This window comes from Lontra canadensis, unplaced genomic scaffold, assembly GCF_010015895.1.
Source record: "Lontra canadensis isolate GAN:19392208 unplaced genomic scaffold, GSC_riverotter_1.0 scaffold55, whole genome shotgun sequence".
Classification (NCBI taxonomy): domain Eukaryota; kingdom Metazoa; phylum Chordata; class Mammalia; order Carnivora; family Mustelidae; genus Lontra; species Lontra canadensis.
In genome coordinates, this window is record NW_022631049.1 from 11754337 (window position 1) to 11779349 (window position 25013).

General features: G+C 42.4%; 1 protein-coding gene across 1 annotated transcript in view; it reads left to right on the plus strand.

The window, feature by feature from the left end:
- Window positions 1-4974: 4974 nt before the first annotated feature.
- The window catches only part of TBPL2 (TATA-box binding protein like 2), a 33554-nt gene continuing 13515 nt past the window's right edge, over window positions 4975-25013 (plus strand). Inside the window, exons 1-6 of the mRNA XM_032875084.1 lie at window positions 4975-5091; window positions 10448-10663; window positions 13924-14384; window positions 15244-15331; window positions 17337-17428; window positions 23605-23772. Of these exons, the coding sequence (XP_032730975.1) occupies window positions 4975-5091; window positions 10448-10663; window positions 13924-14384; window positions 15244-15331; window positions 17337-17428; window positions 23605-23772 (1142 nt within the window). The remainder of the gene's footprint in view (window positions 5092-10447; window positions 10664-13923; window positions 14385-15243; window positions 15332-17336; window positions 17429-23604; window positions 23773-25013) is intronic.

The following is a 25013-nucleotide window of genomic DNA, read 5'->3' on the forward strand; positions in this document are numbered from 1 at the left end:
GGCTTGGAGTCCTGAGGATATCGGCCTGGGTTTGGAAACTAGAGGATGGGAACAGGTACTGCAGATGGTACAACCCACGTCCAAGCCATGTCCTTTGCCCACACCAATGTAGAGATTGAGGCTACATAAAAGGAACCATTTCATTCATTCCTTCCAATACAGTCAAACCTAGAGATGAAACCAGACAACTGCAGACTGTAACCTGACGCAAAACCACACTTCGGTTCCTTTGGGAAACAGCACAAGTTCATTAGCCTAGAAGGTTCTCAAACATTCTTGAAACTGTATCCTGGAAGTGCTAGGTCAGTGGAGACATGGGGAGACATGATGGTACAGAATCATGTCCTGAAGTCAAAACCCAGCACGCATCAGGCAGATTCTGTACGTATGCCACAAACTGATCATACCATCCTACGGGCATGGACAAAACTAATCTCCTATGTAGGAAGCAGTGTGGTATCTGGGAAAGCCCAAACGTTGAATCCTGGCAGCACCAGTCAGTGCGTGACCTAATTGCTTTGAGCTTCAATTTCCTCATCTGTAAAAAAAGAGGATGACAGCACCTGCCTCATGGTTCTGACATGAAGATGAAATGAGATAACACAGACAAAGCGCCTCGCAGGATGAGTAAGCCCTGCGTGAGCACCGTTCCTCTTCTTTCCTTCCCACTGGCTCCATATCCTAAAGCCAGCTAAAGAGAGTCAGTGTGATTTGGAAACCAACAAAAGAAATATGATGCTTGATGAGGCTTCAAGGTTCAGACCCCATTAGAGGTCTCCAGGGCACTGGCAGTGTCAAACTTCTGACATGGCTCTAAGATTTGTATCTGTTCCAGATGTCACAGCCTGATCAATGCCGCCTCTCCATCACACTTAGCATCAAATGGTAGGACAGGATCTGTAATAAGATGCTGGAGAGAGGCCAGCCCTGTAGCCCCACACCCCTGCAACCCTGCCTTCTGCCCTCAGCTCAGGCAGAATGGATGCCAAGAAGAGGTGACTAAGGGTATTGAAACAGTTTCTAAAGGCGTAGCTCATGTAGGAAGAACAGGGCCAGAGAAGGTAAAAGAAACATTCTTCTAAGATTCAGGAAAAGAAAGTCCTCAATGTAGAGCTCAGCCTTACTGCCAAGAAGCCAGGACAAGTTAATAAACCAACTGGACAGGTAGCCAAAAGACTTGGGACAGTCTTTTAAAGTGTGGGTTTTAGGCATCCCAGAAGACAAAAATGGCTACACCATGGCAGGTAAGACATGAATCAAGCTACTTAGCAGGAGCCAGATGAGGATCTGTGGATCGCTAAGTCTCTTGGATCCCTACAAGATCCTTTCCCACTGTCCCTTCTCTTCATTCCCACAACCCTTGACCTAAATCAGCCCTGTGTTACCTCCTGCCAGCTCTGGGGCACCTTGATTTTCTAAATATACATCGCTCACTGCATCCCTCTTTGCTAATCAAGGAAAATCTAGATTTCCTGACCTGACACTCAAAGTCTCCAGTCTGTGACCTTCATCTTAAAAATCCAGCTCCTTTTCAGGGTCCTTATACTTCAAGCAAACCAAAATAGATACACTCAAACCTCCGTATTTTTCCTTTTCGGTGCCTTTGCTCCAGCCAGTGTTTCCGGGCGATTCTCGCTGACCCTTTGTGCTCGCTTCCCGGGGCTGCCAGAACAAATTAGCACTGACTGGGTGGCTTAAAACAACAGAAATTTATTTTCACACAGCTCTGGAAGCCACAAGTCCAAAAACGAAGGTGTTGGCAGGGTTGGTTCTTCCAGGAGGCTCCGAGGGAGAGTCTGTTCTGGGCCTTGCTCTTGGCTTTTGATGTCTGTCCACATCCTTGATGTTTCCTGGGCTGTCAGTCTCTGCCTCCGTCTTCACAGGGCCTCCTCTCCTGTTGCCTGTGCCCCTCACATCTCCCTCTGTGTTTCTTTTATAAGGACACCTATCATTGAATTTAGGGCCAACCTAAGTCTGGGGTGATCTCATTTCAACTTCTTTAATTACATCAGCAATAACCTTTTTCCAAATAAGGTCACATTCAAGGGTTTGGGGAGGGTGTGTCTTTTGGAGGGGCCACAGGTCAGCCCCCTACACCCTTCAAGACTTTGCTCTAGGGGCGCCTGGGTGGCTCAGTGGGTTAAGCCACTGCCTTCGGCTCAGGTCGTGATCTCAGGGTCTTGGGATCGTGTTCCACATCGGGCTCTCTGCTCAGCGGAGAGCCTGCTTCCTCCTCTCTCTCTCTCTGCCTGCCTCTCTGCCTACTTGTGATCTTTCTCTGTCAAATAAATAAATTAAAAAAAAAAAAAAAAGACTTTGCTCTATCCGTGCCTCCTCTGCGCAGTAGGCTCTGATGCCTCGCCACAGGAAGCGATCTCTCCCTCATAAACTGCCGGGACACAGAGCGGAATTCGGCTCGTTGTTACTGTGAGTTTGCATGCAGTGCTTATCTTTGAGTTGCCTAACTCCCCAGGCCTCCATTCCCTCATCTTTAAAACTGAGATGATAATTACATCTACTTATAACCTTGTTTTGATTTTTAAAAAAAGATTTTTTTGATTAACATATAATGTATTATTTGTTTCAGGGGTACAGGTCTGTGATTCATCAGTCTTACACAATTCACAGCCCTCACCATAGCACATACCCTCCCCAATGTCCATCACCCAGCAACCCCATCGCTCTCACCCCCCTCCCCTCCAGCAACCCTCAGTTTGTTTCCTGAGACCAAGAGTCTCTTAAGGTTTGTCTCCCTCTCTGGTTTCGTCTTGTTTCAATTATCCCTCCCTTCCCTTATGATCCTCTATCTTGTTTTCCAAATTCCTCAAATCAATGAAATCATATGATAATTTCCTTCTCTGACTTATTTCGCTTAGCATAATACCCTCTAGTTCCATCCATGTTGTTGCAAATAGCAAGATTTGGTTTTTTGATGACTGCATAATACTCCTTTGTATATCTATACCACATCTTCTTTATCCATTCATCTGTCAATGGACATCTAGATTCTTTCCACAGTATGGTTGTTGTGAACACTGCTCCTATAAACACTGGGGTGCACGTGCCCCTTTGGATCACTACCTTTGTAGTAATTTGGAGTAAATACCCAATAGTGCAACTGCTGGGTCATAGGATATCTCTGTTTTCAACTTTTTGAGGAACCTCCATACTGTTTTCCAGAATGGCCGTGCCAGCTTGCATTCCCACCAACAGTGTAGGAGGGTTCCCCTTTCTCTGCATTCTTGCCAACACCTCTTGTTTCCTGCCATTAATTTTAGCCATTCTGACTGGTGTGAAGTGGTATCTCACTGTGGTTTTGACTGTTATTTCCCTAATGCCAAGTGATAATGAGCACTAAAGAAAGAGGTTTTAAGGAGCTTAAAGAGTGCCTGGACAGAGGAAGTCATTGGTAAGTGATGAATAAGCGGGGTTATTATCACTGTCCTTATTACTGTTGTTGCTGTCATCCTCCCTGCCATGCTGTAAGTTACTTAAAGACCACCATCTCTGTATCCTTGATGGGATCTAAGGAGTATCTCGTGCACAGTAATGGATAAGTGAACATTTTGGGATGGGGGGCATGACAGATAAGTTCTCTTGAAATAAAATAGTCAGGCTGCCTGGGTGGCTCAGTTGGTTGAGCAATGGGCTCTTGATTTCTGCTCAGGTCATGATCTCAGAGTCCTGGGAGGGAGCCCCGAGCTGGCTCCATGCACTCAGTGGGGAGTCTGCTTGAGGATTCTCTCTCTCCCTCTGCTCCCCCTCCCACTCACGTCCTCTCTCTCTCTCAAATAAATAAATACATCTCAAAAAAAGAGAAAAGATGTAAGATAGTAACTCAGAGATGCATCCAGAAATGTTGTGAAGGGAGCCAGTCCCCTGAGTATTCCCCTATCAGCAGTGGTATCTTCCGTGAAGGTGGAGAGTCCCTTCTGGTCACTCCCAAGACATTTCTGTCAACAGTTCCTACCTCTGACTTAGAAGAAGCACCACTTGGAGATTTGCCCCTCAGTGGCCCTTCTGAGTAAGTACAGCGTATCCAAAGGAGAGTTCATTTTCATAAGCAACATCGTTTGCAGATTTGTCATCATGGTAATTATATTATATTATTTCCATTATACCTCTTAGCATTAACTTGACTCTGAAACAGAAAGAAAAAAGGGGTGGGGGAGGGGCTGACACCTGGCTTAAGGGAAGAGTGACTCAGTGGCCCCCGGGAGCCTTCCCTCAGGAACTGGGTGGGTGTGCTGACTCACTTCAGCCTCCAGCCCGCTCCCAAAGTTGCTTCCCCTGAGGGCCTCTCAGGAGCTGTGCAAGCTTTCACTGGTACTGCCTGTTCTTCTCTACCCCCAGCATGAAGTCCGCACGTAATCCCGTGGGCTACTCTGTAAAGTTGCCTTCTAAAAGGCTCTCGATGGAGGGTTCTGTCTTTTGTTTTAGAATACTCTGAAGGTTTCCAGAAGATTTTCACTATCAGGAAGGAGAACTACGAGGCACTCCCCGCTCGCTGCAGAATGTTCTAGCAACCCCACCCCCCACCAACCGGGCACTGTACTCAGTGCTCTACTGATCATCTCATGTAATCCTGACCGTGACCCTAGGGTCAGTTCCATTTCACAAGGGAGAAACATAAGGCTTACAGATACTAAATAACCTGCCTGAAGTCACAAGCCTTGGGCGTGATTACACAAAGACTGGAACTGAGTTCTAAGTCTCAGATTCAGGCTTCACACACCGTACTCGCCTGCCCCTGAAGACACATGTGCACAACGGGAAAGGCAGGTTTTTCTCTCCCCACAAGCGCAAAACAGAGGCCCACTCGATACCGAAGTTCTGAGTGGAAATTAAGTCCTCTTGCATTTCCCAGGTTAGAAACATGGAGGCCGACCCTTCACAGGTGGGCAAACAGCTGCAACCTGGGAACTGTCCTTGATTTTACATGGTAAATGTAAACGTGTTTCAAGTTTCACGAGAATGTCTATCAGAATTAAGATGTTCAATGTTAAGATGTTAATTCTCGGGGTGGGGAAGACGGCATCAGAGAACCATTCCCAACTTGACTCTAATGACACAGAAAGCGAGTGTGGGCAGGTACAAAGATTCCAGTTTAGGGAGGTGTGTACAAAGTTCACTTCAGTGGGAAGAGGAAGCTGAAATCCTTGTCTACTTTGCTGAGAATTTGCTATAAAACCTAAGCGGCCGTGCACGGCAGGGGGCAGGCAGCTGTCCTCTGGGGCCAGGCTGCCCTGGAGGCATTCAGTTTGAGAACCAGTTGAGCACCTCTCTCCTGCTCAGAATTGGGACTGCCATACTCAGTTCCATGTTCACGTAAGGGCTGCCAAAGCTGTGCTCATGAATAACACTTCCTATTTATACCGTGCTTTAAAAAATAATGTGTTCGTTATTGTAGAATCCCTCTGATGGTAGAGGTCCACACAGAAAGAAAATAATCGGGATTAATCCAAAAGAGAAAAGGGAGTTTGTGAAATTTTAATTCTTGGCTTTAATTTTACGTGAGATTGAACCATGTTCCTAGGAAAGTGAAAATACTTCGAGTCTTCTTTACATTCAGTGCAGGGCCCCACCTAATAGAAGGGCGGCAATAGCATCCCTGGGGAGGGAGCACGGGGAGGTTACCATTTGAGATCTCCAGGGGACCGAGGTTGGTGAGGCACGGCTACAGTGACTAAGAAGGTCACTCGTGACAATGCTTCAGCACCTTCCTGATGGAGCCATCCCAGGCCCCTTCCCAGATGCTGACGCTTAGGCTCCATCTCCAGCGAGAAGGGTAAGGATGAGTTATTGTGGGATATTTCTATGTCCCATGATTACTGAGAGGACAACAATTCATTAAGTTTTGATCTAGAAAAGACCTTCAGGCACTGCTCAAACCCACCTTCATATTCTTGTGTGTAAAAATCCCTGTCAGGAAACTGGCAGCTCAATATAGAGATTAATCGCAATGAATGTCCGCAGCTCCTAAGACAAAAAGAAGGCTGCGTCTAGCAAAATGGCCACGGATTCAAAATGTGCTCTCCTAACATGGCCTCAAGAAACCTAATCACATTTATGAAAATGCTTGCTTTTCAGATTTTTCCTAGGCAGCCAAATTGCCCTTCACATAGAACCCCCATCAAGGTGGTGGGGTGGGGATTACTCTACTAGCACTTTCAGTTGGTTTAGCCACTGTAAATTGAATCTCTTTGTATAAATACGTACAAATGTATTTGAACTGATGGTACAGTGAGTAATCTTATCTTTTGGAAGCACCCCCTGGTCTTCTGCCACAGAGAAATATCCACTTTTTATTTTAACATCTAGGGCATGAGTGGATCCCTTTGTAATCTCACTCTGAAAGTCCTTTATGCCCCAAACCTGAAGATATTTATGAAGAGAAAAGAGCGCCCCCTAGTGAAACATGTTTCCAATATTCCTTCAACCCTGAAGTTCCATCTCTCTTCTTTTTTTTCCTGCCTGAGACTGACTATCTGGTCCCACGCAGGCAATTGCATTTTAGAGGCTAAGGCCCAGTACTCTTGATTGTTTGAGAGCTGAGGATAATTTGTTGGCTCCAAAATGTTTTTATTTTATTTTTAAAGATTTTATTTATTTATTTGACAGAGAGAGATCACAAGTAGGCAGAGAGGCAGGCAGAGAGAGAGGAGGAAGCAGGCTCCCTGCCAAGCAGAGTGCCTGATGCAGGACTGGATCCGAGGACCCTGAGATCATGACTTGAGCCAAAGGCAGAGGCCTAACCTACTGAGCCACCCAGGCGCCCTCCAAAATGTTTTTAAATTCCAAAACTGAATTAGTAAATTTGATTAAATGTCTGCAAAATGGGACATATCAACTGGTCACAAGGAATTCATCTCTTAGTGATTTGTAAATTACATTTAATGTGGGATATGGCTTTATTTTAATATTTTCTATGATGAGGGACAGGGCCTATTAAAATAAGAGGTAAAGGTAAAGGCCTATTTTCCAAAGAGCTGACCTCTCTTAAACACTTTTCATAATAACTATTGGTGTGGTCCATCTAAGTCTTGACATTATTCTCTTAAAAACATTAAAAACAATATTTTATAGGTGCAAAATGGTTCCTAAAAGTTTACCCATACTCCCATTTAATCCATTTAATCTTCACAACAGTAATTAAGAAAGTATAGATTAAAGTTTTTGGATAAGGTTATTTTGTTTTCCTTTTTCTTCTTTTTCTGCCAAAGTACAAAATATTACAAAAATCTGAAGAAAAAAATCAGAATCAAAACTGATTAACAGGGCGCCTGGGTGGCTCAGTGGGTTAAGCCGCTGCCTTCGGCTCAGGTCATGATCTCAGGGTCCTGGGATCGAGTCCCGCATCGGGCTCTCTGCTCAGCAGGGAGCCTGCTTCCCTCTCTCTCTCTGCCTGCCTCTCTGTCTACTTGTGATCTCTCTCTGTCAAATAAATAAATAAAATCTTTAAAAAAAAAAAAAAATCTTTAAAAAAAAAAAAAAAAAACTGATTAACAAACACAGTTCAAATAAAAACAAACTACTAATTTGAAATGGCTACATAGACTTTGATGGGAGACAATACATAGCTGTGGCTCAAGAGTCAAATACTCTGAATAGGGGCAGTGTTACCTGGGACAAGTTTCCTAATCTCTCCGAGCCTCAGTATTCTCTACTGTAAAATGGGAATAAAAGAGCTGTTGTGGTGTTTAAATGAGTTCATGTCTGAAACACTTAGAAGAGTGCTTGGCACATAGTAAGAGTTCAGTGAATGTGAGCATTTAATTATTATTCAGTCAAACCATATCAATCTTTGATTTTCATAAATAAAACAGTTGAAGATTTTGGACAAGTTAACTCTCAACAAAACAACTGAAAATATTCACCCAAACAGTCATGTCTCTTTTATTCTGAAACATGATTTGGAAATAATTTCAAACCTAGAGAAAGTTACAAAAAGAAAAGTAGTACTACGAACCCTCATGAACCCTTTACCCAAATTTGCTTATTAACATTTTATTCATTTGCTTTACCATTTGCACTGCAGATCACTGCAAATCTGTGTCCCTACTTCTTACTTATAATTTATGATGTATTCCTTTTCCATTTCTCTCTGTTTTTCATTTTCTATTTCTGAGTAACAAATTACCATAAGTTTGTTCGCTGGAAACATCACCATTTATAAGTTCACAGTTGTATGGGTCAGAAGTCCGGGCATGCCATGACTGGGTTCTTTGGTCAGGGCTTCCAAGGCTTCCAAGGCTGAAATGACGGTATCGAACAGGTTGAGTTCCTTTCAGGGATTTCTTTCTTTGTTGTTGGCCAAATTCAGTTCCTTAAAGCTATAGGAGGAGGTCTTCATTTCCTTGCTGGCTGTCAACTGTGGGCCACTGTCAGCAAATACAGGTCACCCACTTTCACTGCAGCATGGCTCCAGTCATCTCCAGAGCCAGCAGTGGAGAATCTCCTTCATTGTAATTCCTTCTCATGCTTTGAATCTCCCACATGAGGAAAAAGAACTGGGTTCATGTCTTTTAAAATCTCACCTGATTAGGTCAGGCTCACCCAGGATAATCTGCCTTTCTAGAAGTTGGTTGATTTCAGAACTTAATTAGATCTGCAAAATCCCTTCATGGTAGCACCTAGATTAGTGTTTGAATAACTGGGAGAAACTGTGCATGCATCAGAGAGGTGGGAATTTGGGGAGCCATCTCAGAACTCTGCCCACTACATATGATGAGACACTTTATGATTCTACACATTAGCTGACTAGGGCTGTCACAGCAAAATAGCACACTGAGTAGCTTAAACAACAGAAATTTATTTTCTCACAGTTCCGGAGGCTGAACACCCAAGACTGACGTGTCAGCAGGTTTGGTCTCCTGAGGCCTCTCTCCTCAGTGTGTAGATAGTGGCCTTCTCACTGTGTCCTTGCATGGCCTTTTTCTCTGTGCACATGCCTCTCTGTCTGATGTCTCTCTCTATTCTTAGAAGGCCACCAGTCATATTGGATTAGAGCTTTGACATATGGATTTGAGAGAGAACACAATTCAGACCTAAGAGTCTAATAACAAAACCAAGAGCTAGTACCTCAGTGACCAGGCAGGAACTGTGCTAAACATTTTTTGTGGGCAGAATTATAACAAAAATTCCATGTCATTTTAAACCATTATATAAAAGTCAGCTTTATCAAAGTGTTTCCTATGTTCTTGATTAGAAATTCTGTAAGATTTCTATTGTGATCTGATTGTGAGAGCCATCTGTCTCTACCATGATGTGTTTCCCATGCTCCATTTTAAAAAAGATTTTATTTATTTCAGACAGAGAGAGTGAGAGCAAGAGCCAGAAAAGTAGCGTGCACACAAACACGAGCAGAGGGAGGAGCAGAGGGACAAGCCAACTCCCTGCTGAGCGGGGAGCCCTAGGCCAGGACCCTGACCTGGGAGAAAGGCTACTGTTTAACCCACTGAGACATGCAGGGGCCCCCCCATGCTCCATTTTGAGGGCAGTTTCATTCACCAGCGAAGTTTGATGGATTATCTTTGAGCTTGGTACAGAGCCACAAAGATGAGTAATCAAAATTCCTGCTCTCAGAGAGTATAGTCTAACAAGAAAGACATATTTTATGTGCGTCTCCGTGTACATTTTGAAATATCTTACATAGAAAGTGTCAATTTTATGTATAGAACCATCTGCACATTTAAGTTCTCAGGAAAGCGGAGGCACTGAAAATTAAAACAACGATTTCAAGAAAGAGGCACCTCTGATCATTTGGTTTTTGTAGGACCTGCTTGAGCTAGCTGCCTCAAACTGCAGCGGCACATTCCATTGTGTGTCGCTTTATTTTTTTACGTTTTTTTATTTCAATTCCAGTACGGTTAACATACAGTGTTATATTAGTTTCAGACTCTATGTGGTTTTAGACTGAATTCTCTGTGAGCGGAGAAGAAACACCTGGGATTTGAAGGTGAGAAGCAATCACAGCGTAAAAGTACTACACTTGACTGGGTAAGGGTGTTTCAAATTCCCCTCGCTCTGTTCAGGAGAGCCACGTCCCACGTGTTCACTTTTTTTTTTTTTTTAAGATTTTATTTACTTATTTGACACAGAGAGAGAGATCACAAGTAGGCAGAGAGGCAGAGGGGGAAGCAGGATCCCCGCTGAGCAAAGAGCCCGATGCGGGACTCAATCCCAGGACCCTGGGATCATGACCTGAGCAGAAGGCAGAGGCTTTAACCCACTGAGCCACCCAGGTGCCCCACGTGTTCACTTTTTATGCTGCTAACACCCATGTCCTGGAGGCCATGGCAGCACTTGCAGGGACTGAAGGAAATCTCCAGATTTGCGGGCCAAGCTGGGGCTCAGCTGTGGGCGGAGTGCGGTGATTGCACCCTAGAGAGGGGCCGCTACCCTCCCTTGTCCTTGCACGCTCCCCATTCTCTCCATCTTCCTAAAGGCCTTTGGGCGGGGGCTCAGTTTTGCGGCCCCGCCCACCGCGTGCGCCCGCGGGGCTGATAAATGGTCCGCGCTCCTGGTGCGCTCGGTCGGGCTCCGCCATAGCTCCACTCGCCTGGGCACTTTCCGCTTCTCAGCCTTTCTAACGGTGCGGCCTCCACCCATGGAGGAGGAGCAGACGTACCTGGAGCTCTACCTGGACGAGTGTGTCGCCCAGGTGAGCGCGAAAGCCGTCGCCACTGTCCTGGGGCCAAAGCGCGTCCCTACCCGATGGCTGAGCGCGCCCACACCTGAGCGCAAGGGCTTTGCCTTCATTATCTGGCCCCGAACTCCTAGCGACCGCAGAGGTGGGCTGGTTGGTCCTCGTCTTTAAGTTGAAAAATGGAAGCTTCGAAGCTTCGAGAGGGGAAATAACTCGCCACGGGTGCCAGCCAGGAGTGGAACCTGGTGTGGTGTGACTCCAGAGCCATAGTTAGAAGGCCCAGTCTCCGTTATAAAGACGCAGACACGGAGAGTTCGCTTCTGTGTCTCCCGTGGGGACCACTGGTTCTAAATGTCTCTGCTCTGCTATGGCAAACCTAGGAGGACTATCCCGTGCAGCTCTGGTAAGGCGTGGCAGCCTCCCATTCCAAGAACAGGCCGCAAAAAAAAAAAAAAAAAAAAAAAAAAAAAAGTCTCTAGGGACAGGTGGGGCGGGAGTGTCGCAAAATTTGAACTGGAGACACCTGTGGCTTCTTTTAATTCACGATTCTTAAGTTGTTTGTTTTTCCAATTTAAAAAATCCTTAGAGTCAAGTATTGTAGAGAGCAAGGAGTCCTCAAAAAGGAAAAAGTGCAGCCTTCTGTGTGGGGGATTTTTTTTTCTTTTTAAGATTTTATTTGACAGATCAGAAGTAGGCAGAGAGGCAGGCAGAGAGAGAGAGAGGGAGAAGCAGGCTCCCCGCTGAGCAGAGAGCCCGATGTGGGGCTCAATCCGTGGACCCTGAGATCATGACCTGAGCCGAAGGCAGAGGCTTAACCCACTGAGTCCTGTGTGTGGGATTTTTAAAAAGACAAGGATTCGCACCAAAGTAGAAATAGCGAAGCCTCGTTGCGTTTAATATAGCAAATGAAAGCCCACGCAGGAAAGATGAGTTGACGGTTCTGCAAAAACAGTCTAACGAAACATTTCTGCAGATAGACGGCCAAAGATGCAGTGAATATGCTGTAATTACATCCTATTAGGTGTTTTCCTACGGTGAACTTGAAAAGGAGGCTGTCAAGCTGCTTTTGCTATAAAACATCCCATATCTTGCTGCCACTGCCTTAGATTCCTGGAGGAGATTGGGTTTCCTTGGGTGAGCGCGGCCTCCCTGCTCAAATGCTGTGATGGGAAAGAGGGGAGACAGGGATTGTTGCAAATATTGTGAACTGGCTGGTGAGACTCTTTCCACCAGTATAGGAGAGGCCAGTGGGACAATGGAGAGGAATCCTGGGTGTTCCCCACCTCACTTTTCGTAAAGCTGATCTGTGTAGTGGGATAAGTGGAGGAGAATTACATAATTCAGAACGAAATACAGCCCAAAATCTTGTCCAAAATCTTCTTTCAAGAGAATAGCTGCCTTCTTCTAGAGAAGTGTTTTCTTTGAACAATTAGTCACCCCTGCCATCTGCTGGATTTGGAGTAATAGAACAATTCAGTAGGATCTAGCCAGACATTTTATATTCGCTTGAGGTAGTTTTGTCATGAGGATCCAGTGTGAGGTGTTCACAAACAACCAGTTGTCAGAAGTCAGATTTTCTAAGGGATGAGGTTATCCTGCTAGCAGCGCTCAAAATCTGGAATCTAGGTCTACTGCCTGGGCAACGCAGGTGGTAACATATGTATCAAGGTAATCGATTTTTTTTTCCCCAATAAGAAAGCCTGTGAATTGGACATGAAGCTGCTTTGCCCAGTTGCACACCTCATTCCCTGAGTTGATGGTAATGGAGGCTGAACAGCCTTCCCCAGACTGAAAGTACAATACATTGATTTAAAATCGTTCTTGCCATTTAAATTTCAATGACCGTTTTCCTATTGCAGATTCAAGAATCTAGAATATTTGCTCCTATCTCCTTTGACTAGAAGGAATAAACTTGGGTCTTCAGTGGAGTACTGATTAGCACTCAAGGCACTTGTTTCTTTACAAAATATGAATTTAAGGCTCTAAGAAACAGGCGTGCCTGGGTGGCTCAGTCGGTTAAGCGTCTGCCTTTGACTCAGGCCATGATCTTGGGGTCCTGGGATCAAGTCCCAGGTTGGGCTCCCTGCTCAGTGGGAAGCCTGTTTCTTTCTCTCCCTCTGCCCACCCCACTCCCCCTCATTCTCTTTCTCAAATAAATAAAAGCTTTTTTTTTTTTTTTTTTTTTTAAAGACAGGGTGGGAAAATAAACCACTCAGAATTAATTTGGGACGCTGGGGTGGCTGAGTCAGTTGAGAGTCTGCGTTCAGTTCAGGTCATGATCCCAGGGTCCTGGGATCCAGTCCCATATCTGGCTCTTGCTCAGCAGGAAGTCTGCTTCTCCCTCTGCCTGCCGCTCCCCCTGCTTGTGCATGCTCACTCTCTCAAATCTTTAAAAGAAAAAAAAAAAGACTAAAAAATACTTAACTGAAGTTCATAATCAAGGAGACAATAAGTCTATTCAAAGTCCACACTATTTTTTAAAATTTTATTTTGTCCATTGCGGCATTTTATTTGCATATATATATATATAATATCCATAGAAAAAGAATCCCAGGATTTTCCCTCCTGTGTGTTTTTGTCTTGGTTCTTCATGATACGTGATGCCAGTTGAGGTTGTCTATACAATGGCAGGACGGGAACAGATTATTCTGCCATTTTTCTTAATCTTTGAGTTGTACATCACATCTGGGGCTGATCACACTTGTTTAACCTGCCTGGGAGGTTCACAGTAATTTTCCCAGTTCTGTGATCATCAATGATTTCAAATTTGCCAATGTAACCAGGCTTTATCATCACAGACACCAGACGATGACTTTGGAGCAGGGCTTAATAAGAACCTGGCCTTCTTGTTTCAGGTTTTGTTTGCTTCTCTTTTCAGTCTTGTTAATGCTTCTAAGAGCACCTGCCCGGCCATTCATTTGCATCATTCTGGTGGCACAGAAAGGGCAGAAAGAGGACCCAGAGTTCACACAATTTAGAGTGTAGTTGCTCAGTTGCCTTTATTACAAAATTAGAGTGGCAACTTACTATGGATCTAATGTAGGAAAAACATTTTTTGAAAAATGCTTTCTCTGCATTTTAAGATCGACTTTCCTGTTTCTATTAAGTATGCTGCAACTCTGAAATATAACTTTAGGGGTACTTTATGGAAAGAGGCAAGGAATGAACATAAGCTGTCTTGGACTGCTTGCATTCTTGAACACCCTGCTGGCTAGCAATCCCTTTGGTGTGACTTGGTGTTCTGTTTCTTGCGTTTTGTTTTGGGAATGGCTTAGGATGACCTCGCTGCGCCCAGGTCGCCACTGCTCAGCCCAGTCACACCTGATGTTGTGGACATCCCTAATTCATCCCATCCAGAGACTGTGTTTAATTCACATCTTGAAGAAGTCCAAGAAACCTCTGGCCATTTCTCATGTGTGGATCTTAGCTTCCTACCAGATGAACTTACCCAAGAAAATAAAGACCAGATTGTCATTAGAAGCAAGCATGAAATTGAAGAAAATTGTAAAACTCAAAGTCAGCCAAGTAGGCTATCATTACCCAGGGAACAGGACACTGGTCTGGGGTTAATAAGCAGCAGCAATGTATCGAATTCCCACTCACATCTGTACCCTGGTGATGCTGACTCAGTCCAGCCTTCTCTTGAGAAACCAAACTCCATGCCTCTGGTGTCCATAACGCCCATGACACCAATGACCCCTGTTTCAGAATGCTCTGGAATTGTGCCTCAGCTACAGTAAGTTGTTTACGTGTGTGTGTGTGTGTGTGTGTGTGTGTGTGTGTGTGTGTGTTTTAAAGATTTTATTTATTTATTTGACAGGCAGAGATCACAAGTAGGCAGAGAGGCAGGCAGATAGAGAGAGAGGTAGAAGCAGGCTCCCTGCTGAGCAGAGAGCCCGATGCAGGGCTTGATCCCAGGACCCTGGGATCATGACCTGAGCTGAAGGCAGAGGCTTAACCCACTGAGCCACCCAGGTGCCCCTGTATGTGTGTGTTTTTAATGGGTGATGCTCCCAGGTACACATTTTAGTTTCCGAATGTAATGATGACTAATTTCAGAGTAATCGTGTAGGGAAGAGCATTTCAGGTTTAATTATTCTTTTGTCCATTCTTAATGGATTGTGGCTTTACACAGTTTGGTTATCTGTAAAATGAAGTATTAGTTCTTGATCTCCTAAGAGAGACTTAAGACTTAGTCTATATATTCTCGAAGGGTTGTATTGTTTATGTTATAACACTGTAATTGCTGAGAATTGTGGTTGGGATTGGATAAACAGAATATAAAGATGTAAAATTGAATTCAATTTGCAAATTGATTTAGAATTATGCTTTCTGTTTTGAGGCCTGGTTTTGAAATAGATTTAAAACTTGCTTTTCGTCAGCTAATCATGACATTTTAGAAGCTATTTTTAGTGCTTCACTTTAGAATCTTTACATTTTACTAGGGTTTATCACGTTACAGTGTATTCACATTGAGACTAATTCTCCTAGGAAGTTGCTAATATACAATCTACAAAATGAGGAAGTTAATACATTTTAATTCTTTTTTACTTGTTATGGCTTATGTAATTTCCTAAAATGACTTATTTCATCAGGAATATAGTTTCCACTGTAAACCTGGCCTGTAAATTGGATCTGAAGAAAATAGCTTTGCACGCAAAAAATGCAGAATATAACCCAAAGGTGAGATTTCTCTGTATTCCTTTCAACAATTAGCTTCTACTTAGATTTACTTCATACGATCGTGTTATTGACTCATTCCTTTGTTTTTGTTTTTAAAACAGAAAAAAAAAATTTGTTAGGGCAAAGCTTTTGACAACTCAAGAGGTTAATTGCCTCATTGTCTGCTTTGAAGTTCTAAAAAATTACCTCATTCTCCATGCCGAATAAAAGCAGTGATTGAGCAGTTCCTAAAAGTTAAGGTTTTCCCCTTGTCATTCAAAAAGATTTTTCAGTGTGACCCCTTTCAGCCCATGGGAATGCTAACCTTTAAAATGCCATCATAGTTCATAGTTTTTTTCCTAAATGCTGTCCCACCTGCCTGCCACATATTTTTCCATTTATAATTTCCCTTACTTGAGAAAGGTAAATTGTTCCAAGTGTGAAGTTCAAGCTTCTACTTTCCGATCTAAGATTCAGGTATTTCTTTCAAAGTCTAATAAAATTTACTCTATTGTGTCCTGCCAAGGCTAAGCATCCAATTTTAATGGCCTATTAACCGAAGAAGTAGATTTGTTCATTCAGTCAACATTTAGTAATTGGCTGGTCTCTGTACCTATGAATGCAAAGACGAGTAAGGCCTTGTCCCTATTAGGGAAAAGTTCACTGTCTCGGATGGTGGAGGATTTACGGCCTTAGATGAAAAAGGTCGTATTTCTAGGCACACAGAGGACCTTGTGAGCATCAGCTATTTATGGATTAAGTCATTTTTGCTGTTGTGGGAGTATTCTTGCTGATTTTTGAATTTACATGTACTTGAATATTAGCCAAATATTTCCTTTTTCTGGAAATATTTGACCAGGATGAGTACAGAAACACAGTGATAAGCTAGGATGCTTATGGCCACAGCCATGATTGCCCACACTTTTAAGTCAGCATATTTAAGCATATTTTGTTGTCCATCATCTTCTGCTCTCCCTCATTTTGTTTTTGTATATAGGATCTATCCAAACTTGAACTTGACAGCCAGAGAAATTCTGGTTTGGCACTTAAGTTCCGTTCAGAATTTAATAAAAAATGCATACCGGGTTAGATTATTACCTTAAACACTTGGAAAACATTCACCAGATTTAATCAGCTCTGTGCAGTGCTGACTCAGGGCTCTTTCACTGTCCACATTTCACATCTGAAACTGCCAGTCCCATCTTGGTCCTGTGGACCCCCTCCAACCCATGGAAGCTGCAGTCGTGCAGAATACTCACCCTGGTTTCCTTCCCAGCTTGCTGGGGGAAGATGAACACAGAAGGAGCCGCCTGGGTAGGACCAAAAGGAGCAGCAAGTCCTTGGTGACATATCAGCATGGCAAGCCAGTAGCCCTGGTGCCCCTTGCTTCAGCACCTTCCAGAGGGCCTGCCCATGCTGCTGGGCGGGGCACCACACTGAGAACTTAAAATCAACGTGTCCTTCATCTTCAGCATGCCTCTCAATATATACATTCTGTTCTGTAGTTTGGCTTTTTTTTCTTTTTTAGTACATTCTAGAGTCTTGGCAAAACTATAACATACTTTATACTCTCCCCTTCCCAAATAGTCTTTGAAAGAAAAAGGAAGTATTTCCAAGTAAAAAATACCACAGCATCTAATTAGTCGTGGCTTCCAGTCTCAACTTTACCGTTGCCTGTGTAATGTGGAAAATTAAATAACCACTCCGTTTCCCTGTACACTAAATGGACACAGTTGAGCTCTATCCTGAGCTAAAGGAGACAAGACCTGTAAAGCTCTTGGTAGCAGGCTTGAAATAGAACAAGCACTTAAATTTTAGCTTTATTATTATTCTTACCTTTTTTTTTTTTTAAGTACATTTCAGAATCATGATTGTTTCTGTTTACCTTAGCGCGGGGAGACCATTGTCTCACTTTCCCATCCGATCTCCGTTTATTCAAGACTCTTTTATGTCCAGTTCAGCTCTTCAGCTGGAATAGTGTTACGTCCTAGCAGAGGCTAATTGTCCTTTTGACTTCTGTGTATAGAGGTTTGCTGCTGTCATAATGAGGATCCGAGAGCCCAGAACAACCGCCCTCATATTTAGCTCTGGGAAAATGGTCTGCACGGGAGCCAAAAGGTATGCAGAACCACTCTCCAAACCTTCTCAGACAAATAATTCAGTGTATAAAACAGGGAAGGATAGAATTATGTTCCAGAACACCTAGGAGGAGCAAAATACTTTGCCGAAGAGTTGCATGAAATGCCAAATTTGGGGTTAAAAACATTCAGTTGTGTAATACCAACTCCTGTCCCATTTTGCAGTTCCCCCATTAAACCGAGGGGACGTAGGTGGGCTGTTAGAACTTGATCTTAAGATGCACTTAAAAACTACCATAGTGATGAAACCTGTTACAAGCCTGGAGAAATAGTTATTGTATATTTTCCTTATTGCAGGTAATTGGATAGAACTTCTTAAAGGAGGCAAATTAGGTACTCCTTGACCATTATCTTGAGCATTAGCTCAGGAGACAACTCTGAAAAGGCTCCCTTTTCCTGGATCTCACACAGAGGAAGGCCTGTGCTGATACAGAGCCTTTCACCATCAAACTGCAGTGGGAGCGCTGCTCGTTCCTCCAAGTGTTAGAAGATGAGTAGTAAATTGTCCTCCTGAAAGGCTGTGTGAATTTATCTTCACTCTACAGATATACAGAGATTCATTTCCTCCCAAGAATACTGGGTGTTAACATTTTTTTTAAAGTTTGCCAAATGGTTTGGCAAAAAAAAAAAAAAAGTGTTAATTACATGTCTTTGATTTGCTAGTGAGACGAATATTGCATAAGCATGTAAACCTACCTTGGCCTACCATGTCTTTTGCCCAATCATCTATGAGTTCTTGCTCTTTTGTTAGCTTTTTGTTTGTAGGTATTCCCACCATTTTGTACTATAAATATTACTTCCCAAATTACTGTTAGTGGTGTTTTATTATTTTTTTTATACAATTAACATTTTTGTGTGTGTACAGTCCCATTTTCTTTAGAGTTTTGATGTTGGCTTCATGCTTAGGAAGAAGGCATTCTGCATGCACAACATTATATAAATATTGACCTCTGTATATTTTTCTGGCAAATGATGTTGATGTTTTGATTCATTGAGAGCTTTCTCTAGGTGATGGAAATGTTTTCCATTTGTGCTCTCTAGTGTGGTAACCACCAGTTACATGTGGCTGTTGAACAACTAAAGTATAGGTAATACACAAAGGAACTGCATGTTTTATTCTTTTTTTTTTTTTTAAAGATTTTCTCTGACAGCAAGCTGGGGGAGAGGCAGAGAGAGAGAGAGAGAGAGAGAGAGAAAAGCAGACTCCCCACTGAGCAGGGAGTTTGATGCGGGGGCTCAATCCCAGGACCCCAGGATCGTGACCTGAGCTGAAGGCAGATGTTTAACTGACTGAGCCACCCAGGGGCCCTGGAACATAATTTTTTACTTAATTTAAGTTTAAATATAAATAGCTACATGCGGGGCCTCCTGGGTGAGCCTGCAGGCTGGGCTCCCTGCTCAGCAGGGAGTCTGCTTCTCCCTTTCCCTCTGCTCCTCCCATCCTGCTTGTGTTCTCTCTCTCTCAATCTACCTCTCTCTCAAATATATAAATAGAATTTTTTTTTAAAAATAGCTACAAGTGGCTACCATACTGGGCAGAGCTGGCCTGGAATTTTGTTTCACTATATATTTTTCTTTGCAAATGGCCAGTAAGGGACCGGATACATTTATTGAAGAATCCATATATGGTTTTTTAGTATAGTTGACACACAATGTTACATTAGTTTCAGGTGACTCAATAAGTTTATACATTTTGCTAGGTTCCCTAGTAGTGTAGCTACCATCTGTCCTCACTATTACAATGGCGTTGACTATGTTCCTGTGCCTTTTATTCCTCTGGCTTCTTCATTCCATAACCACCTGTATCTCCCACTCCAGTTCACTTACTTTGCCCAAACCCCAACCCTCCCCTCTGGCAACCATGAGTTTGTTCTCTGTATGTATAGGACTGCTTCTGCTTTTTGTTTGTGTTTTGTTGTTGCTGTTGTTGTTTTAAGATTCTGTATGTGAGTGAAATCATGTGGTATTTGTCTCTCTGTCTGACTTTTTCACTTAGCCTTATACCTTCTAGGGCCCTTCATGTTGTCTCAAACGGCACAATCTCATCCTTTTATATGGCTGCATAATATATTGTGTATATAGACCTCATTTATCTTTTCAAATTAGCGTTTTTGTTTTGAGTAAATACCCAATAGTGGAATTATTGAACTTAATGGTATTTTTGTTTTTTAAATTTTTAAGGGCCCTCTATACTATTTTCCACAGTGGCTGTACCAATTTACATTCCCACCAACAGTGTACGAGGGTTCCTTTTTCTCTGCATCCTTACCAACAGTTATTACTGTCTTTTTAATTTTAGCCATTCTAATAGGTGATATTTCATTGTGGTTTTGATTTACATTTCCCTAATTATGAGTGATGTTGAGATCCTTTCATGTGTCTATTGGCCATTTGTATGCTTTTTTTGGAAAAATGTCTGTTCAGGCCCTAGGCCCATTTTTTAATTGGATTGTTTTTTGGTGTTGAGTTGTATCTGTTCTTTATGTATTTTGGATATTAACCCTTAACTGATATGTCATTTGCAAATATCTTCTCTTATTCAATAGGTTACTTTTTGGTGTGTTGATGGTTTTCTTATTGTGCAAAAGCTTTTTATTTTGATGTAGTCCCAATGGCTTATTTTTGCTTTTGTTTCCCTTGCCTTTGGATATATATCTAGAAAAACGTTGCTGTGATTGATGTAGGAGAAATTACTGCCTATATTCACTTCTAGGATTTTTTTGTGATTTCAGGTTTTAAATTTAGGTCTTTAATCCATTTTTAGTTTATTTTTCTGAAAAGTGTTAAAAAGTGGTCCAGTTTTACTTTTTTACATGTAGCTGTCCAGTTTTCCCAGCCTCATTTATTGAAGAGACTGTCCTTTCCCTGTTGTATATTCTTGTCTCCTTTGTCATAGATTAACTGGCCATATATTCATGGGTTTATTTTTGGATTCTCCATCCATTAATCTGTAGGTCTGTTTTTGTGCCTGTTTGTGTGTTTTGATTACTACAGCTTTGTGGTATATCTTGAAATCTGGTGTGGTACCTTCAGCTTTGTTTTTCTTAAGAGTGCTTTGCCTATTTGGGGACTTTTGTGGTTCCATGCAAATTTTAGTAGTAGTTTAATTTTGTGAAAAACATTATTGGTATTCTGATAAGGACAGCATTGAATCTATAGATTGCTTGGGTAATATGAACAGTTTAATAATATTCTTTCAATCCATGAGCATGTAATTTTTTTTTCACTTGTGTTGTCTTCAGTTTCTTTCATCAGTGTTTAGCAGTTTTCAGAGTACAGGTCTTTTACCTCTTTTTGATTATGTTTATTCCTATGTATTTTATTCTTTTTGGTGCATTTATAAGTGAAACTGTTTCCTTAATTTCTCCTTTTACTACTTTTTTTTGGTGTGTGTATATAGATATGCTACCAATTTCTGGGTATTTTGTGTCCTGCAACTTCACTGAATTCATTGACTACTTCTAGTAGTTGTTTGTTGGAGTCTTTAGGATTTTCTATATATAGTATCCTGTCATCTGCACATAGTGACAGTTTAACCTCTTCTTTACCAGGATGAATGCCTCTTATTTCTTGCCTGATTATTGTGTTTAGGACTTCCAGTATTACATTGAATAAAAGTAATGACAGTGGACATCCTTGTCTTATTCCTGATCTTAGAGGAAAAGCTCTCTGTTTTTCACCATTAAGTATGTTGTTAGTTAGGCTGTTTTGTTTTGTTTTTTAAGATTTTATTTATTTATTTGACAGAGAGAGCAAGAGAGGGAACACATGCAAGGGAGCAGCAGAGAGAGGGGGAGGCAGGCTTCCCATCGAGCAGGGAGCCCCTGTGGGTCTCGATCCCAGGACTCTGGGATCACGACCCAAGCCGAAGGCAACCACTTAATGACTAAGACACCCAGGCTCCCCATAGTTAGGTTTTTCATATATATGGAATTTATTAGGTTGAGGTATGTTCCCACTAAAGCCAAGTTGAGAGTTTAATTACGAATGAATGCTGAATTTTGTCAAATGTTTTTGTCAGCATCTGTTAAAGGATCAAATGATTTTTTATCCTTTATTCTGTTGATGTGGTATATCATGTTGATTGATTTGTGAATATTGAATCTTTCTTGCATCGCCATAATGAATCTTACTTGATCATGGTGAATGATCTTCTTAATGTATTGTTATATGTGGTTTGCTAATATTTTGTGGAGGATTTGTACATTTATGTTATGAGTCCATTCTTAATCCTTTACCCCCCACCACCTGTTTTTACATATTAAATTCTTTACATGTATTTGGATAAGTTTCTGGGCTTTCTCTTATGTTAATATGACATCCTTGGACCTAGAGATCTACCATTTTTAAGTCCTTTTTGGACAACCCTGCAAGGTATCTGCAAGGATGTTCATTTCAGCATTGTGTAAAATGTTGCGGGGGGGGATAAAAATTAAAACATGGGATACAAATACTGAGCAATAAAGTTTTGATTAGATCATTAAATAAAATTATATTAAGCAATTAAAGCACACATTGAGTTGGAAGGATGGTAACATTGTTTTAAGTTATAGAGGAATAGGAACTAAATTATAAGTCTATTATCCAACTTTCACTTTAAAATATGCTTATATTACATACATATTCATGAGTATTCCCAAACTGAATTTATTTGGTTCCCAAAGTCTGATGATGAAAGTTTGGATACTGAGTTCAGGTAATAAGAAATACTTGTTAGCCAAATCTATTTGGTTCTTGAGTCTTGGATAGAGATTTGTGAAATTTTGGTTAGTCTATGAGCTGTCAGAATTCTCTCCAAAAAAGGATACAAACCTATTCTTTTTAGCTGTAATAACCAAAGTTTGCAAGTGAAGGATACCTATTTTTGCCCAGGAAGAGTACAAAAGGGTCAAATGTAATCTGTGGTTATCACCACTGGTGGTGACATTCAAGGTTCTTTATTTCCTAATGATCATAGAAGAACATGTATGTAGACTCTAACCACAAGCTGTTTGCATGGGAATTTCAATGTCCTATTCACAGCTAATATCTCACGAAACTACAGGGCCACTCAAATTCTTAAAATTTGGCCTTATAAACATGAGCGCGATGGGCAATGTAATGGGCCAATTAGCAGACTGTATGTTTTCAAAATAGAAACCATTTATTTCGGTGCTAACTTGTAGACATGACCTTGCGAGGGACATCTCGGGAGTTGGAAGTGGGTGAGGAAAAGCAACATGTAGTGGAGTGAAATATGTGAAGGAATTAATATAAATTAATTCATTAATTAAAATCAGGTGTTTTTGGTTTTCAAAGTAAAGATGGGGCAACCCATGAGAGAGGGTAGAGTTCACACGGCTCACCCACCAGGTTTTGCCCTTGTTTTTCATCCCTTGCCATTCATTGTTTTGTTTTGCCAAATAAAGCCTCACATCACAGAACTTCACCTTCTGTGACCTGGGTTTAGGGTTGGAGCAAGACAAATGCTCAGAAGAGTACGGCCACAAAATTGAATGACTTTCTTTCTCATGTTGGGTGTGTGTTGAGTGACCATTCTGTGAGAAAGCCTGAGCAAAACTGGTCAGGTTTTGAGATGTTTTCATGTTTTTCTTTAAAAAAAATGTAGTTTCTTGCATAAAGATTCAAGTCCTAATATCCTGTCTTTGCCACCTAATTGGCATACCTCTTATTTCCTTATGTTGATTTTTTTTTAAAATGCATGTGTCCTTATTTATCTGGAGGGCTTGTTAAAATAGAGATTGCTGGGCCCCAACCCCAGTGCCTGTGGCTGGGACCTGGGACTTTGCATTTCTAGCAAGTTCTCAGGTGGTGCTGCTCTGCTGCACACTTTGGGAATAGTTAATTTTATCTAATTGCATTTAAAACAAGTAAAGGAGAAAAATACTCTATATGTGAGAGATGTCAAAGTAAGATGCAAACGTGTTTATGGCTTGGCTTTGGCCATTGTGCCATACCTTTGGCTAGGTGCTAGGGACACAAGTAGGGGAGGCTGGGCTGTGTCCTCCGCATCTACAGGTTTGTGGTATATACTGAAAGATAGACCTAGTACTAAAAAAAGCTAAAAGTACAATCAGGGAAGTGTGTGAACACAGCTCAAGCAGTATAGAGGACAGAACGATGAAGATCTCTTTAAACACACTTGTCCCTCCCCAGTGAAGAGCAGTCTCGACTTGCAGCGAGGAAGTATGCTCGTGTGGTGCAGAAGCTGGGGTTCCCAGCCAGATTCCTCGATTTTAAAGTTCAGAACATGGTTGGAAGCTGTGATGTGAGATTCGCCATCAGGCTGGAAGGTCTGGTGTTAACCCATCAGCAGTTCAGTAGGTATGACCTTTCTGTAACTTTCTGAGTTTACAAAGATACTGCAGTTGTGTTATGGGCCCCATATATAGTGTGTCTTTTGAAGAAAATGGTGTTTTTCTTTTTCAAGACTGTAGGTGAAAGGGTTATCATGCTGTGCTTAACTCCTTCCTGGTTACTGCATGTATCCAGTCTTCTGAAACATGGTTCTCAAAATTAAACTGCACAGTCATCACTTGGCCCGCTTTTCTGAAAACACTTTGTTACCTGGGCTGCATCGTCCTAGATGTTGCTTGAATTTGCAGTTCTTTTTTTTTTTCTTTTAAAGATTTTATTTATTTATTTGACAGAGATCACAAGTAGGCAGAGAGGCAGGCAGAGAGAGAGTAAGGGAAGCAGGCTCCCCACTGAGCAGAGAGCCCAATGTCTTGGGGCTCTATCCCAGGACCCTGGGACCACGAGGCAGAGGCTTTAACCCACTGAGCCACCCAGGCACCCCTTGAATTTTCAGTTTTAACAAGCTCACGGGTGGTGTCAGTCCTGCTCACCAGAGGCTTGAGACTCACTACTGTGCAGATTTCCAAGACAGGCACACCTGCCTTGGGGGCAGGGTGGAGACCCCAGAAGAGAAGGGGTATGAGATGGGTTAGGCAGGTCTGAAGGGGCTGATGGCTGACAGCTGGCATGGGGGAGAGGGTTGGAGAGGATGAAGAAAGAGTGGCCTAGCATATTCTGTGAAGGCAAGTCTATCTAGTGTCTGTCCTGTTGATTTCTAGGGGTCTGGTGTTGCTAGCCCCCCTCCAGTTTCTTCTTTAGTGGACTCCTGCTCCTCAGGGAGCCTCTGTAGGCTGCTGCTTCCCACGTAACCTCCCATCTCACCAGCAGAGGCTCGGGATCATCTCCCCTCAGCTGCTTTGATGCTTCTCCCAGCCTTTTGGGCCCTCAGCAGTGATAGAAGCAAATGGGACAGCCCTGGGGCCCACCACCCTGGGGCACATATACCAGTCCAAGGCCACTGAGCTGTTCAGAATCACAGACGGTCTTACGTTCTCTTCTCTAGCCTCAACTTCTGTCCTTTTGCTCCCCTCTTCCTCCCCTTTGCCCTGGAGTGGTCATTCCTATGAACAGAGTGAGCAGGGGTCCTGCGGCAGAGCTTTTTCTAACACTCGTTGGCCTTCTTTTTATGACATGGTCTGAACAGCTGTTAAAAATTGCATTGTTTTTTTCCTAGTTTTTCAAAAAATCGAAGTTCATGCTGAAATTTG